The 17,674-nt window shown below is 35.3% G+C and overlaps 2 protein-coding genes across 2 annotated transcripts; both read right to left on the bottom strand.

Moving 5' to 3' along the window:
* Positions 1 to 15,226: 15,226 nt before the first annotated feature.
* LOC113339705 (probable amidase At4g34880) lies at positions 15,227 to 15,598 on the bottom strand. Its single transcript, XM_026584937.1, has one exon. It carries the CDS (start codon positions 15,596 to 15,598, stop codon positions 15,227 to 15,229), a length of 372 nt encoding a protein of 123 aa, XP_026440722.1.
* An 863-nt stretch (positions 15,599 to 16,461) lies between these two features.
* Positions 16,462 to 16,833, bottom strand: LOC113339704 (probable amidase At4g34880). The gene has a single exon (XM_026584936.1). The coding sequence runs from the start codon at positions 16,831 to 16,833 to the stop codon at positions 16,462 to 16,464; it is 372 nt and encodes a 123-aa protein (XP_026440721.1).
* Between the last annotated feature and the right edge of the window lie 841 nt (positions 16,834 to 17,674).

Here is a 17,674-nt window from a genome sequence, read left to right as displayed (position 1 = left end):
GTCCTGTGGTATCCAAGAGGAATCAGATCCATCGACAGTCCTAGTCGTGGTCTATGCTGCACGGACGCGAGTCACAATTACATAAGACAGTTATAAACTTATAGTACACATCAGTGTAGTCAATTTCGCCCGTATCGGCCGAAATATCGGCGATATTACCGGTACCGGTGGTAGAGCGAAACGGAAACTATAATATCGCGAGACGATTTTCTGCCGATAATATCGGCCGATATACACGAAAACGGTACAACCGATTTTTCGATACGTGATAGTTTCGGAACATCAGGGAAATTTAGGGATTCTCTGATATGTAATAAAATCCCTAAATCTCATGATTCTCATCGAATGTCCAGCAGAACAATTATCAGAAACCCTTTTTCGCAGCCGAAATAATTCTTCTTCTCAATCTCAATGGTGAGATTCAATTGATGCTCATCAGAACCCCCTGATAACCATTGCCGCCACCGCCACTGATAAATTACCTACCAATTATTCAGAGATGAATTTTTTTGTGCTCATTCAATTAATGTATATTTAATCCAAACTATATAGAGATTAGAGAATCAACAAAATATGGAATATCAGCTTGAATCTAGAATCTAAGATTAAATTCACCTTTTGGATCTTCAAAAAATAAGTTGATTGCATTTCAAAGCAGCGGAATTCCAATTACAGATATATAACAAGATGAAGACCCGATAAACATTCCCTTAAAAGATCAATTGCTAAAGTAAGCAGCATGATATTTTTAAATCGTTAATGGTAGAGTTGTAACTGAAGACGGTGGGTGGAGCCGTGGAGGTGGTGGTAACTGAAAATAGTTCATCCTATGATCCTATCCCTAGTTTTTACGATGATACACCCTAATACACCCTAGCCTAGATTTTCATTCCTCTGGAATACGAACCTTTTCCTATAAGCCATATGCACTGCCACGTGTATGTGAGATGCCAAAAGCTAAATAAGTCGGTGACACTTCATTCACGATCGTGGAGGCTAAATGAAACATGCTTTAATTTGTGCATTTTGGTATCCTAATATTTATAAAATAGGACATGTACCATTTAGGTCAAATTAATATGTGTCGTGTGAACACAGTTTTAATGGGTGGCCCACCATCTCAATCTCTAAATTACTCGAGCATGTTCGAGTGATTTCTCACCTCCTCTGACCGTGTCAAGAAGCTGGATAAATTTTACGTATTAAGATAAGCTGATTGTATTTAGGATAAGTCCTAACACATGTTTATTACACACTTGATGTCGATATACGTCTTCGGAATATTTAGGTATTCAGAGTAATACTTATATGTCTCAACATTTCTAGACGTCCTAGTCTAACCTAACGAAGTTGACTCTAGTTATCTAATCAAGCAACTTATGATTTTTGATACTAAAATATGACAACCAACCTTGACATACCAATACTTGGTGGGTTCAACGGGGAAATGCTCTAACGATCTCCCTATTTTTCAATTATAATGACAAAACTATACTACATATTTGGAGAATCCACTAATTAAAAGATACAGCTCATAATATTCCCTCTTTGTCAATTTAATATATATATTAAATAACATTTTCTTAACTCATTATTCGTACGCTTGATTCCAAGTTTCCACATCTCATAACTTGCACGTGTTCAAAAATAAATGTTGATGTTGACGCATCCGATTAACAAAAGCTTTACCCTCCCCCTACCCCTAAAGGAAAGCTAGATAGATATTCAATCTGAACCTATTTGTTATTCCTATTTTGTAGTATAAAATACTACACAACAAGATGATATGTTTCTCCCCCTTGGTCTATTCTTTAATTTTTCGTTAGATATATACTTTTCAGCACTTATATCCTTTCTCAGTGATTGTAAATCACTCGTATACTCCCAAAAATCGAAGCCCAACATTTTTTGGGGGTTTTCTTTCTGCCAGAGAGGAAGGAGAAGGAGAACTGAAGATGGTCGTGGATAATAAAATTTAGGGCTGGAAATGGGTACCCAAATTAAGTTAGGAACCGGACCCGATTCCTATTAACGGTTCCGGGTCCTGTGGTATCCAAGAGGAATCAGATCCATCGACAGTCCTAGTCGTGGTCTATGCTGCACGGACGCGAGTCACAATTACATAAGACAGTTATAGTACACATCAAATCAAGGTTTGAAAAACGGGTCACGGTATTAGGTCTGACCGTTACAACGCGTTTTGACTGGTGTGAGCACGTTTTGGTCAAAAAACGCGTTTTTTTTGTACGTTTTTCAAAAAAACGGGCGTTATAACGGTTAAATAGAAAATTTTAAAAAAAATATGATCTGAAATTCCTATATAACGGTTATAATGTGCTTGAAAACGTTAAAACGCGTCCAAAAAAACGTTGTGACTAAAAAAAAAAATTTCTTTTTTAATACTCCCTCCATCCCTAAATAGATGACCAATTCGTTTTCAAATTTTGACTCACTAATAGATGACATGTATCATTAAAAAATGGGATATTTCTAAAACTACCATTTTAATTGATTATTGTTAGTATAAGAAATATGTATAATTCGATAATCATGTTTATATTCCTTACGTATGTGTTTTAAAAGGCTTTCACTATACAAATTACGAAAGTTTGATAAAATTCGTGACGGTCAATTATAGCCACTAAAATTGTGTCGGCAGCAATTATGCAATACATGCATAAGTAATATGAAGAAATAACCAAACAATTCATAACCTAGCTAGGTAGACTTGCCCCTTTATTAGATGGTAGAATTTCCATCAGATGCCAACAAGTAGGCAGGGTTTTAACTCGTCAATAGGGTACTAATTTCTAAAACTCAATAATTGAAATGTTTAAAAACATAATAAATTAGGCATGTGCATGGTCATTCGGGTAGAGTCAATCAACCCATGAATAGATTCGATCTAAAATTCCACTTCTGATCAAATGATATGATTATTATGTCCAAGACTCCCAAGTCATGTACCTTCACTGCCACTGGATAGCGGGGGAAGACGAAACACCGATTTTACCTCAAGAAGAACAATGGTTAAATATGCTAGAAGAGGAAGTTGTTAATAATCCAGAGCATGTCCCTTTACCATACAACTGGCATGATCCGAAGTTCAAATCTCATACGAAAGGTTACCAAAGTGACTTTGTTATGACTTTGGTAATCCTTCATTTGGACACAATACACAATGTTATGAGAATGTGAATCCGATATATGATTCTCGTTACACTTCCGATCGCTCTGACCATGGTGTTCAACATACGAATGATATAATTCTAACATTGATAACAATAATGAAGCAGGTAACGTTGATGGTGAAAATGAAGGAGGTTATGACGACGATAATGAAGGCTATTATGATGATGATACTTAGGCGAACGAAGATAGCCAGTGCCTCCACGACGATGACTATGATGAGGAAAGGAACCGCCTAGAAAATGAAAAATACACGAATAAATCAAAAAAAGGTGGTGCTCATAGTTGGTTTGCATAGCTTTTTAAATGATGAACACTAGTTTAACAATCTTATGTTTTTTAAATTTGAAGTTTTTAGTCATGTACGTAGTTTACTTTCCCTGTATTATTTTTAAAAAAATTAATTCAAAGTTTTAAGCTTTCGATTCGGAGAAAGAAAAAAAACTCAAAAAAAAAATAGCAACAAAGTTATTTACACGATTATAACGTGCGTGATACCAGGAAAACAGTTCTAAAAAATGCATGTTAAAATGTTATTTAGAAGAAAAAACATTCAAACTAATTTTAGAAAAACGGTTATAACGTGTGTGAAAACTGAAATAGTCCTAAAAAATTCACGTTGTTTCCTATTTATCGGTATTATAAAGGCACGGGGTTCGAGGATCCTCGCGGCCACCGTATACGGGTGTGACCGTTTTAACGGCCGTCTTTTCCAGTACAAACGGGTGTTTTTCAAACCTTGCGTCAAATATAAAAAAAATAAAAAAAAGTTACAAAACGCGCTACATATGCTTTTATACACAATTAAAGTGAGATCTTATAACAACCCACTTTACAATGTGTTCTTATTTTCATATACTTTGATAATTAAAATAATTAATAATATGAAATAATCATCAAAAAATTTCATGAATAATGCCTGGATTTGACTATGATGAAAATAAGTTAGCATCACATTTAATTGATTTCGATGTTCCAAACCAATATGGATCATTTATGATGTGTCTGCAATTATTCAATCGGTGTCCAGTGTCAACCTTTACATGACACATGATGTGGCATGTCCACCGCGTATTAATTAGACAGGTGTCAGATGCATGTCTTGTCCGGTTACCATACTTTTCTAGGTGTGTTCATGCCAAGGTCATGTTGGCCCAATTAAAAACTCCATAGGGTAGTAAATTGGCGAACTAACGATATTGAGTGTATCCCAGATTCTTATTTTTTGAGAATAAATCGATTTATATTAATAAACCGGCTAAGCGACTTGGACTTGATCACTAAAGGTTTCCCTAGGAAGGGATATGCCTCCAATGTCAGCCCAGATCACTAGCAAAAAAGAAATACACTGGGAATAAATTTGAAGACTTTGTAAAAAGTAGGACTCGCTTTAGTTGCCTCGTTAAAAACCTTGCCAAAGATAACACATTGTGGTAAACCCTTTGTTAGAGCATAGCTCGGTCGACCTCGCATGCGTTGCTATATCAAGCATGTTTGTCAATATTAGTGATCAAAACTATGAATTTTGATTTCTAATCTATTATGGCTAAGTCTCGGACGGATAGAAAAAATGTAGTTGAGCTCAAGGACTTCATGGTGATTCATCATACAACGACGAAGATCTACTCAAGGAACTGTGGAACTTCATCAACAAAAAGTTGTGTGGATACTTGATCTTATATATCACTCAAAATTCTATCTATTCTATCTCCTACTTCTTATGAGACAAAAAGTCGTATGCTATATAGACCGGATCACACACATTTGACATTTCGAGCTGAGTATTCACTACTTATCTTTTTCTCGAAATCGTGTGTTGGTAAAGCGTTTCGCTTTGATCAAGTTTATCTTCACCTAGTGACGAAAGTCATGAAAAGTTTCAATTACTTTGAGAATTGCTCTGACGTGAAACGGTCTGTGAATAACGGTTATATAACGTCCTCTGAGAATGTCTCAATGATTGGAATGAGAGTTTAGATTACATAACCATGTATTCCTTAATCCGAAGTTTCCGAACTTTGTTGATTGAGAGAAACCGGGGGAATTGGCTTTTCCAAGTCCGCGAACCCAGTTTGCGAACTCATTCCGCAAACTGTCGGAAGTTCTTGTACCGAGAATTTCTGCTGGGAGTCCAAATTCGTTCGTGAAGTTCAAGTCCACGAACTCAGTCCGCGAACTGGCGGAAGTCTCCTTGCCGAGATTTTCTGCTGAGTTTGGAAAACTCTGCCGGTTGTCTTAAGTCCGCGAACTTGTTTGCGATCTTAAGTGGTTATGATCTAAAGATGTGTATGAACATGAAACTTAAATTACTAAGGAATGTTTTATGCAAACCGTGGCTATAAAGTTCATGAGCCGATTCAATCGAATCATCTTTTTTTCAATTGTGTCTTGTGTAGTTACACAAGATCTCACAGCAATTGAAAAACTCTCTAACTAGTTCATTTGAGTCAATTGAACTAGTTATGGTGAAGAAGAACTAGGTTAATATGAAATGCTCATATGGTTAACCTTTTGGGTTACTATGTTGAACCAACATACACGTACACGTTTGGGCACGGTTTTCACAAACCCAGTAAACGTATACCCAAGTGTGTATGACAAGCTAAGTTTTTGATCTAACGGTTGAGAAATATTATCTTGAACCTAAATCAGGTTTTCATCTAACGGAGAATATGGATTGCTTTGTAACTAAGGCAAAACCCTGATTTGAAGGCTATATAAAGGAGACATCTAGCATTGTGCAAAACTAATCCCCCCACGTCTGTGTGATACTAGTGCGCTCGCTAGAGTCGATTCTCCTTTAACCTTTGGTTTTCTTCTCTAAAACCAGGTTAACGACTTAAAGACTTCATTGGGATTGTGAAGCCAGACTGATACTACTTTTATCGTAGTTGTCTGATCTGATCTTGCATCTTCTATAGTACGAGTACAATCTATTGATTGACTTGAGATCGTGAGAGTTCTCCTATAGGAAAGATAAAGAAGTCACAAACATCTTCGTCTCACTGTTTGTGATTCCTCGACAAACCACTTGTGTAGTCAAGAAGGATTGTCGAGAGGTGATTGATTAATCTAGGTTGTTCTTCAGGAATATAAGACCAGATTATCAATTGGTTCATGTTCACCTTGATTTTATATCTTAAGACGGAACAAAACCTAGGGTTTTTCTGTGGGAGACAGATTTATCCTTTGATAGACTTTTCTGTGTGAGACAGATTTGTTTATTATCAAGTCTGCGATTTTGGGTTACAGCAACTCTTAGTTGTGGGTGAGATCAGCTAAGGGAATCAAGTGCGCAGTATCCTGCTGGGATCATAGGCGTAGGAGTACAACTGTACCTTGAATTAATGGGAGACAGATTGGGGTTCAACTATAGTCCAGTCCGAAGTTAGCTTGGAGCAGGCTAGTGTCTGCAGCGGCTTAATATAGTGAGTATTCAATCTGGACTAGGTCCCGGGGGTTTTCTGCATTTGCGGTTTCCTCGTTAACAAAACTTCTGGTGTCTGTGTTATTTCTTTTTCGCATTATATTTTATATAATTGAAATAATACAGGTTGTGCGTTAAGATCATCAATTGGAAATCCAACCTTTGGTTGTTGATTGATATTGATTGATCCTTGGATATTGGTCTTTGGTACCGTCCAAGTTATTCCTTGTGTTTGATTAAAGACTCGCTATTGTTTTAGCTTGAGTAAATCAAAACAAGTGAGAGATATTGACTCCTTGAGATACTTTAATCTAGATTGAGTATGACTGTCGAGTTGATTCTCTAGCAAAGTATTTCGGAGTTAGTCCATACAGATTTCTAAGCGAAATATTGGGTGGTGTTGTTAGACCCCCGCTTTTTCACCCTTGGCTAAGGAAAAGAGTGCAACTCCGAGAGTCCATAAAACTGTAATAAAATTACCTAGAAAGATAAAATTACATTTATAATTCCTCAAATTCTTTGAAAATATTTGTTCTCCATCGGTATCCAATGAGTTGTCTTATAATGTTCGATGTATATATGTCGCCACAAGTAAGTTGTGGAAGATGAGCGCCTTCACTCGTGATAAAACTATCAATATATGGTCCTGATCCCTTCTATCAATAGGAAGACTAATAGAAGTGTCACGATGGCTTGTACAGGATAAAAACTTCGTCCTCTTGGCGGTTGAAGATGCCATTTTAGGCTTTTCTGCAATCAAGAACTTATAAATCAGTATTGTATCTCCAAACAAATACAAGTAGAAGAATCACAATTTATAAAACCGAACCAAGACAATACATAACCAACAATGATTTCAACATCATGTTGTTTCACAGGATCAATCATATTTTCTTGAAAGGAAGAATTACCAATGACTATATTAAATACTATAATACTCACTAAATAATAAAGCATTGAGACAAAATACAAATAAGAAGATTAATAGAAAACCCTATACAAGAACCTAATTTGATAAAACCCTATACAAGATTAATAAAAAACCCTATACAAGTATTAAATACTATAATACTTATTAAGTATATCTAAGTTCCCTAAGATAAGTGACTAACTGATAATTTAATAACCTCCAAACAATCTCGACAAGCTCCTAAAATTAATCCAAGACGATACTCCTAATAATGAGAAACCGGATGATCTAACTTATGTATGCTAAAGGCAAAAACCACTATTGAACTTAAATAAAATTATATAATCATTAAAAAGTTAAAAGAATAATGACCCCTGTATAGCCCCAAATTCAATCATGTTCAAAGGTTTTTTTTTTACTGAACTTGAAACGAAGTCATCTTGCGCCTTAGTCCTGACCACCAACAAAGTTCTGAAGACCATTCTTTGCTTGCAAAAAAAGAGGCACCCGACAGACCAGAAAAAAAACGTGAAAAATATAGGAAGAAACCAAGAGAAAGAAGTAGCTAGCCTACGAGGTTTTCAGATCAAAGGATCAGAGCTCTAAACCTGGCGATAATTGCATAGATGTGACGACAAAATAACATAAAAATGAAAAATAAAGAAACAAGGAAAACTTAGTCACCACTAGAGAGAAAAAACTAAAAACATCCAAAAACCCTTAACAGACAAGGAACTGATGAGAAAAAATAAAAGATTTTTCTACGCAAATACAAGAAACCAAAGATTAGACTAAACTTTTCCTCTCTAATCAATACGACCTTCCAAGCAAAACTAACGAAGAAAGATTAAAAAATAGAAACCCTTAAAAAGAAACTGAAGAAAAAAAAACGTCAATAAACCAATTAAAATTCTCAAACACTAATAACCCTTAAAAGAAATTCAAAACTAAAAAATCATTTAGGATGCCAAAGCACTCCCAGATGAAAAAGGGGACACCAAACCTCACATTCAGAACTCAGACCACTCTTAAACAAGATAACATTTTACTCACCAAGAGCATAGGGAGATTACATTCATCTACAACTACAGCTCACATTAGAAGGTTATCTGACACAAATCCATTTCCTAATCCAACAATCCTAATAAAAAGGGAATCCTAACTGAACAAGGATGCTCTTATATTTTTATTAAACCCATACTAACATATCTGACTATGACTAACGCTGAAAATCTCTAGACTTATCTAAGCCACCGACTTCATTAAAATTCACTCACTTGTTTTAGTACATCTCCAGACTTCCTACCTCGATCATAACCCTACTGAGGAGCCAATAGCCTCAGCTAAGAAGAAACAACATCGAACACTTACTTCTAAAAGACCCGAGATTTTAGGATTCTAACAAACTGACTGTTTTAAAATTTTAACCACATTCAAGGGAACCACACTTCCAGAGACAAGGAAAATTTATCCTCCAAACATAGACCACTCTCTTATAAGACTCACTTTTCACTCATATTGAGCTTTCAATCAACTTACAATTACAATTCACATTGGATGATCACTTGATAACAATTCTTATCCTCACTGAACAACACTATCATAAAGAATCCTAACTTAACAAGGAAGCTCAATATCATAATAAACCCAGACTTTCAAATCTGACTATGATTAATCGCAGTAAATCTATAGACTTTTTTAATAAAACCAGCTTCATTAAAAATCACTCACTTATTTTACACCAACTCCAGACCTCCTTTCTGGGGAGCTCATTAGCCTCGGCTAATAAAAACACAACGAAAACCCTTTTACTTCTAAGAGACCCAAGCTTATTAGGGATTCAAACAAATAGATTTTTTGTAAGATATACCACATCCTAAACACAACACTTCCAAAAACAAAAGGTAAAAATGGCAAATTCGGATTTCTTATTTGATGGTACACATGGATGGGCAAAATCGATTTCTCACAGTGGGGAAAATATTTTCTTGGAGAAGATATTGAACTTATTGTCCAACCATGAGACAGTTAGTTCAAGTTCCAAAGACGACGACTCTCTCTCTCAACTGTCAGAAAACTGCTAGTTATTACAACCTATAAATAACACCATCTTTCAACCACTCAACTCACACCAAATTCAATCTTCTCTACAATTTTTCTCCACTAAAAATCTTTTTAATTCTTATTCCACTTCTCTAAATTTCTCAACAAAAATGTTCCAATCTCAAGATTTCAGGCGAAAAAATATGAAAAACCACCTAGAAATAATCCAATATACCTCTACCGAGGGATGAATCAAGTTCAAATGAAGAGAATAATCCCAAACAACTTTCATGTCCAGAATTAGCCAGATCTCAAATGAAGAGAATAATCTCAAACAACTTTCCTTTCCAGAAATAGCCAGAGCTCAAGGTTATATATGTCTACAAAAATTTAACGAGATAGCTCTTCTCAAAAACCAAGAGGGTGGGTCGTATGAAATTAAAAAGAATTTTGCAGAGCTACCTAAGGGTGTTAAAATTATTGTCGATAAATTTCCTTAATTTACTTTGTACCAAAATGTGCGAAGAAACATCAAAACAAGTTGTTGTTTGTATTGGTTGAACGCTGGTGGTATATATTACACACGCCTTTTATTTTTGAAGACTTCGCAATTAAATATTTTGATTTATAGTTTATATGAAATCAGATCAAAAATATAAGTGAATTTAATTAAGAATATTAACATATTTTACATGAATAACACTCATGGAGAAATCTTAATGTTGTTCGAGGTGCAGATGCTTGTTTAAAAAAGTTTTTTTTTTCCTTTTGTTTTTCTATCTAGTAACTCTGTTTTAGGTTTTAGTGTTGGCATCCTTATTATCTATGCATAATTGATGTGATTGGATATTTTAATCGTTGTATATTAAAAGGTTGTTAGGAACAACTAGATATCCAACATTATGTATGTTATCTAGTATCTAATACCAATATAGTCGAAGTCACTCATGGTCCTATTCTTCGGTTGGGGGAGCTTGGAGCGAGGAGGAATGAGTTCCGGCTTGAAAATCGTAAAACTCGGCCTAATCCTATTTATTAGTTAGAAACTTATGTATTGCAACTCATGAGTCATGACTTGTACTTTACATTTGAATCTCAACATTATCATGTAATTAAGTGTCTAACATTATTATATTGAACCTATTAATTATATTTTTAGAGGAATTTTCATTTGATAACTCTCATATGAAGAGTTACAAGATTTTTCTTTTCATATTTTGGGCACATGTAAGGCCAACTCAGAAAAACTGCCAAATTGTTTTGCTATAAATCGGCCTAAATCGGCCGCCTTAGTCGCTAAAAATAGGAAATTGCTTGGAACAGACGATATAGCGAGTAGCGATTACTCACCTTGGAGAGCGATTTTTATTATATTGGTTGATACTTTTAAAGGTCTTGCTTCTAACATGTGTCCCATAATCAAAATCATATTTATGAGTACATGTTATTTTTTAAAGTTTGCATTTTAACTGGTGTTTAGGTTCTCGCTCCTAGCACGTTTGTGTGCGCAGCTATACTAAAGAGTAACGATATATCCCTCACGTGACGGATACCTCTAGGATAAAACACCCTACTACACCTACTACTAGCATATATAGTAGATGCTCAACTTGGGATTGGCAAGCCGCAAGACTACACTCGAGAGTGATGCGCTACAGCCCTCATGGAACGGATGTCTACAGAAAGAAAAGCCTTACTACACCTACTACTAACACAAGTAGTGAGCACGCGCGATGTACGTCGGCAACATTAATTTTTCTTAATTTTTCCTTCCATTTCTGAAAAAGTAGTATTTTCCTTTTATTTTTCAATTTGGTTTATTATTAGGCAAAAATGAAAGAAATGAAAATATCACTTTTAATGAAATAGAGGCAATCTTTCGCAACCGAAACCAAAATCTATAAGTAATTAATATAGTATATCAATGAAGTATTTGAGCATCATATAGGAAATATTTAAAAAATATATATAGGCTATTTCAATTTATCTTTAAATTATAGCTTCTTTTTTGAGAACTACAAATATATTAAAAAGTAAAAATTTGATATTAGTTGTTTATACTCGTTGCGTAGGTGATTCAAACAGCTTTCCAAATATATAAAATTAAAAAAAAAATCTGACGTACCATTTGGAAGATATGAAGTTTTAAAATATTTATCATCATTTTTATAAAAAATGGCATTTCTATAAATAAACGATTTCACATATTATTACTTTTAAGTCCTTGTTCTGTTAGGCATTTTATTCCATATTGAGATAACCAAATGGTCCCTATTCCGTTAAGCATTTTGGTCCCTATTCCGTTTGGTGAACCAAAATCCGTTTGGTGAACCAAATTCGCTTGTTTGCATTAAAGAGGCCGGGGGAGATATGTAGCACATACCCAGCTTGAGCTTGGAGGAAAAAAAACCTTACTACACCTACCACTAGCATATGTAGCATATGCCCATCTTGAGTTTGGAGGAAAAAAAAAACTTACTACTAGCATATGTAGTATATACCCAGCTTGAACTTGGTAACACAAAAAAAACTCTGAAAACAAATCGCGAAAGCATAAGGACGGAAATTTAAGAACAAAATAGAAAAATATTGCTCTTTAAGTCTCTCTAAAAATAAAAATAAAAATGCAGAAAAAACCCTTTTCCTTGGATTTCTCAAAAATATGAGAAAACCTTGTTTATTTAATCAACTTAAGCTCCTCGATATGGGACTAAAAAGTTTATATTTGGTCTCTTAAAATTATAATCTTCCTGATGTGGGACTAATCATTCACAAATCAAAACAATTACTTTCTCAAAATCTTTAAAATATATACATTATTTTAGTTATCGTTTTCCAACATACTATCCACTACAACAATATTTGATTATGAAGACGGATGACCGACATGTCAGAAGGTGTTAACAACAGTTTAGATGCGGGTTCGTCATTGTCATTGATGGAACCAGATGGGGAATCTGTAGTGCTTGATTTATCTCTTAAGCTTTGAAAAAGTCATTTCGTGTTATGTAGTTAACCTTATATATGCTTCTGGTGATTAATTAACAAATTTTGTGAAAAAGTGGGGTACAACAACCACATCCAATATTTGGCTTAGCAATCTGTATGGACAAACTCCAATATACTTTTTAGAGAATCAACTAGACAGACAGACTCAATCTAGATAAAAAGTATATCAAAGAGTTTATATCTCAATCTCTCGATTTGATATATACTCAAGCAAATAGAAATCTGCGAGTCTTTATCAAATATTAGAGAGATAACTTGGATGGTACCAAAGACCAATATCCAAGTGTCAATAAATTTAAATCAACAACCAAAAGGTCGGATATTCTAATTGATTGAACAACGCACAACCTGTGATATTTTAATTATATAACAAAATATAATGTAGAAAAGAAATAACACAGACACCGGAATTTTGTTAACGAGGAAACCGCAAATGCAAAAAACCTCGGGACCTAGTCCAGATTGAACACACACTGTATTAAGCCGCTACAGACACTAGCCTACTCCAAATTAACTTCGGTCTGGACTGTAGTTGAGCCCCAATCAATCTCACACAGATCCAAGGTACAATTATGCTCATACGTCTCTGATCCCAGCAGGATGCTACGTATTTGATTCCCTTAGCTGATCTCACCCACAACTAAGAGTTGCTACGACCTAAAGTTGAAGACTTTAATAAACAAATCTGTATCACACAGAAAAGTCTACGGTAATAGATAAATCCGTCTCCCACGAATATACCTACGAGTTTTGTTCCGTCTTTTGATAAATCAAGGTGAATAGGAACCAATTGATAAACTGGACTTATATTCCCGAAGAACAACCTAGTATTATCAATCACCTCACAATAATCTTAATCGGCGCAGCGAAAAAGATATTGCGGAATTACAAACGATGAGACGAAGTGTTTGTGATTTCTTTTAAATCTTGCCTATCGGAGATATCAATCTCAAGTAAATTATTACAATTGTACTCGTACGATAGAAGCAGCAAGATCATATCACACAACTACAAGAAAGTAGTATCGGTCTGGCTTCACAATCCCAATGAAGTCTTTAAGTCGTTAACCTGGTTTAGAAGAAGAAACCAAAGGTTAAAGGAGAATCGACTCTAGCTTAGCACAAACAGTATCACACAGAAGGTGCGGGGATTAGGTTTCCCAGTTGCTAGAGTTCTCCCTTATATAGTCTTTCAAATCAGGGTTTGCAATCAATGTTAGCTTGGTAACAAAGCATTCAATATTCACCGTTAGATGAAAACCTGATTAGATTCAAGCTAATATCTTTGAACCGTTAGATCGAAAACTAGCTTGTTACACACAAATGAAATGCACGTTTCTAGGCTTGTGTAACCGTACCCAAACTTGTACATTTGTTGGTTCAACAATAGTAAACCAAATGGTTAGCCATATGATCACTTTCATATCAACCATATTCTTCTTCACAATAACTAGTTCAAGTGACTCAAATGAACTAGTTAGAGAGTTGTTCAATTGCAAGGAAATCTTATGTAACTACACAAGACACAATTGAAGCAAAAACGATTTGATTCACTCGAATCGGTTCATGAACTATATAGCCATGGTTTGCAATTTGCATTCCTTAGTTTATATAAGAATAAGTTCACAAACATCGTTTTTAGATATAACCTACTCAAGCTCGCGGACTTAAGTTACCGGACGGAGTTCACAAACTCCAGCAGAATTTCTCGGGACGAGAACTTCCGCCAGTTCGCGGACTTGGCTCACGCCACCATTTCGGTTCTCTTGATCAACAAAATTCGCAAACTTCGGTTCAAGGAATAAGGACTTATACATATATGTGTTTCCACAACAATGCTTATATCCTCCAATGGTTATATAATCTAAACTCTCATTTCAATCATTGAAACATTCTTAGAGGACGTTGATGTTCTATAGTTGTTATTCACAAACTATAATTCGTCAAAGTAGGCAATTTTCTAAGTTATTGAAACTTGTCATGACTTTCGTCACTAGGTAAAGATGAACTTGGCTAAAGCGAAAGCTTACCAACATATATTTCGAGAAATAGATAGGCGAGATAAACTCGGCTCGAAATAGCAAATGTGTATAATCTAAGTCTATATAGCAAAATGACTTTTGTCTCAAGATAGGAGATAAATAGCCTTTTGAGTGATAGATAAGTTCAAGTCTCTACATACCTTTTAGTCTATGAAGATCCACCGGTTCCTTGTGTAGTCCTTCGTCTTGTATGATGATTTCCATGGAGTTCTTGAGCTCAACTACACTTTCTATCCTAGTCCGAGACCTTAGCTATAATAGACAATAAATCAAGACTTATAATTTTGATCACTAACATTGACAAACATGCTTGAGATAGAAACACATGCGAGTTCGACCGAGCAATGCTCTAACATTTTGTTGTCGATTTCTGTTAGTTAACCTATCGGCCGGTTAGCACATTTTTTGTTGGCAGCTTCTGATGATGTCGATGACGCTTTTAATTCCGGCCCATGACAAAGTTAATTTTTTATTGATCCTCGTATTATAAGTATCGTAGTAAGGGATGGATCATTAGAAATTCATACGACATTTTTTGTTTCACTAAAAAATTTCAAAGACAACACTGGAAGTCTCACATATGATTCCCTGAGAAAGGAGTGGATTTCTACACTCGGACCTTGTCAAATATTATTGAGGGAGGCGGTTTCCTAATCAGTATAATCTGCTCGAACCCATAAGCAATTTCGATCAGCTTTGGTTCTGAACCTCTTAATCCACTGAAACTTATTCCAATAAGCATTCCATCATCCTTATACCCAGATGGAACAACAATTCCAGGGTGTCCACCTATCGCGAGTACAGCAGAAAACCCATATTTTGGAATGATGGATGCATCCAACTCATTCTTAATCATCAAACTCTTGAACCCATCATTGTCAAGTTTTTTCATATTCAGCAGTGATATATTTCTCTTTTCCTTGGTTCTAGCGGTATTATCAGCTTCTGCCAGCAAACTTTGATTATAGACATCAATCATTTCGTGAACATGCATCATTAGTTGGCAGCATTAGTTAAGTAAAATTAGCATCTATAAGTGGGGATGGTAACACTAATTTAATCAATTTCATTAGCAATTTGAAAATGCTTACCAAAGATGGTTTAACCTTATTGAAGGTGATTACATTACCCAACGACCTCACTGGAGAACGCGTTAGATATTTTAAGTATACATTTAGAGACTGCTTGAACTAGGACGACAAAGCAAACTCTTCACCACTATCATATGAATCCCAAATCATTTCGAGATTGTCCAATTCCAGATTGTCCACTATACTTGGGTTACCAAAGATCGGCCTTGTCATCCTGATTTAGCAATTTGAAAAGGCTTACCAAAAATCGACCTTGTCATCCTGATTTAGCACGTCTGGGTTCACCTCAATAACTGCCTTTATAAGTGGATTGTGGGTTTGAATCTCTTTGATGTAAAACTCGACGAGTTTCCTAGATGTCAAGGTATTACTCTTGAACGCTAGTTGGATATCATTGATAATTGCTTCTTTTATAGAGAAACCATGACAGGTAACAACACAGATATGCATCAATAGCAATAGCTTCAATAAAATCATGATCCGTTGGAATTGAGGAAATAGATGAATTGATATTGTATCCTGAAACTACTACTCGATATTGAGAATGAAAGCTCCAAACAACATCTGATCACCGTGTTATTATAGCATAAAACCATAAGGAAAGAATCCCGACTATTTATTACACGTATTATAAGTATCGTAGTAAGGGATGGATCATTAGAAATTCATACTACATTTTTTGTTTCACTAAAAAATTTCAAAGACAACACTGGAAGTCTCACATATGATTCCCTGAGAAAGGAGTGGATTTCTACACTCGGACCTTGTCAAATATTATTGAGGGAGGCGGTTTCCTAATCAGTATAATCTGCTCGAACCCATAAGCAATTTCGATCAGCTTTGGTTCTGAACCTCTTAATTTACTGAAACTTATTCCAATAAGCATTCCATCATCCTTATACCCAGATGGAACAACAATTCCAGGGTGTCCACCTATCGCGAGTACAGCAGAAAACCCATATTCTGGAATGATGGACGCATCCAACTCATTCTTAATCATCAAACTCTTGAACCCATCATTGTCAAGTTTTTTCATATTCAGCAGTGATATATTTCTCTTTGCCTTGGTTCTAGCGGTATTATCAGCTTCTGCCAGCAAACTTTGATTATAGACATCAATCATTTCGTGAACATGCATCATTAGTTGGCAGCATTAGTTAAGTAAAATTAGCATCTATAAGTGGGGATGGTAACACTAATTTAATCAATTTCATTAGAAATTTGAAAATTCTTACCAAAGATGGGTTAACCTTATTGAAGGTGATTACATTACCCAACGACCTCACTGGAGAAGGCATTAGATATTTTAAGTATACATTTAGAGACTGCTTGAACTAGGACGACAAAGCAAACTCTTCACCACTATCAGATGAATCCCAAATCATTTCGAGATTGTCCAATTCCAGATTGTCCACTATACTTGGGTTACCAAAGATCGGCCTTGTCATCCTGATTTAGCAATTTGAAAAGGCTTACCAAAAATCGACCTTGTCATCCTGATTTAGCACGTCTGGGTTCACCTCAATAACTGCCTTTATAAGTGGATTGTGGGTTTGAATCTCTTTGATGTAAAACTCGACGAGTTTCCTAGATGTCAAGGTATTACTCTTGAACGCTAGTTGGATATCATTGATAATTGCTTCTTTTATAGAGAAACCATGACAGGTAACAACACAGATATGCATCAATAGCAATAGCTTCAATAAAATCATGATCCGTTGGAATTGAGGAAATAGATGAATTGATATTGTATCCTGAAACTACTACTCGATATTGAGAATGAAAGCTCCAAACAACATCTGATCACCGTGTTATTATAGCATAAAACCATAAGGAAGGAATCCCGACTATTTATTACACGTAGCTATGTTATCAGGATTTACAAGTAAAGAACACTAACCCGAGTATTATATTAATGAGAGAATAAATAGTAGTAGCAAAGTATGCATATTCTGTGTTGGTAC

The sequence above is a fragment of the Papaver somniferum genome, unplaced genomic scaffold, assembly GCF_003573695.1.
Source record: "Papaver somniferum cultivar HN1 unplaced genomic scaffold, ASM357369v1 unplaced-scaffold_21, whole genome shotgun sequence".
Classification (NCBI taxonomy): Eukaryota; Viridiplantae; Streptophyta; class Magnoliopsida; order Ranunculales; family Papaveraceae; genus Papaver; species Papaver somniferum.
The sequence above is the reverse complement of the archived record's forward strand: the minus strand, read 5'-3'. Positions and strand labels throughout refer to the sequence as shown.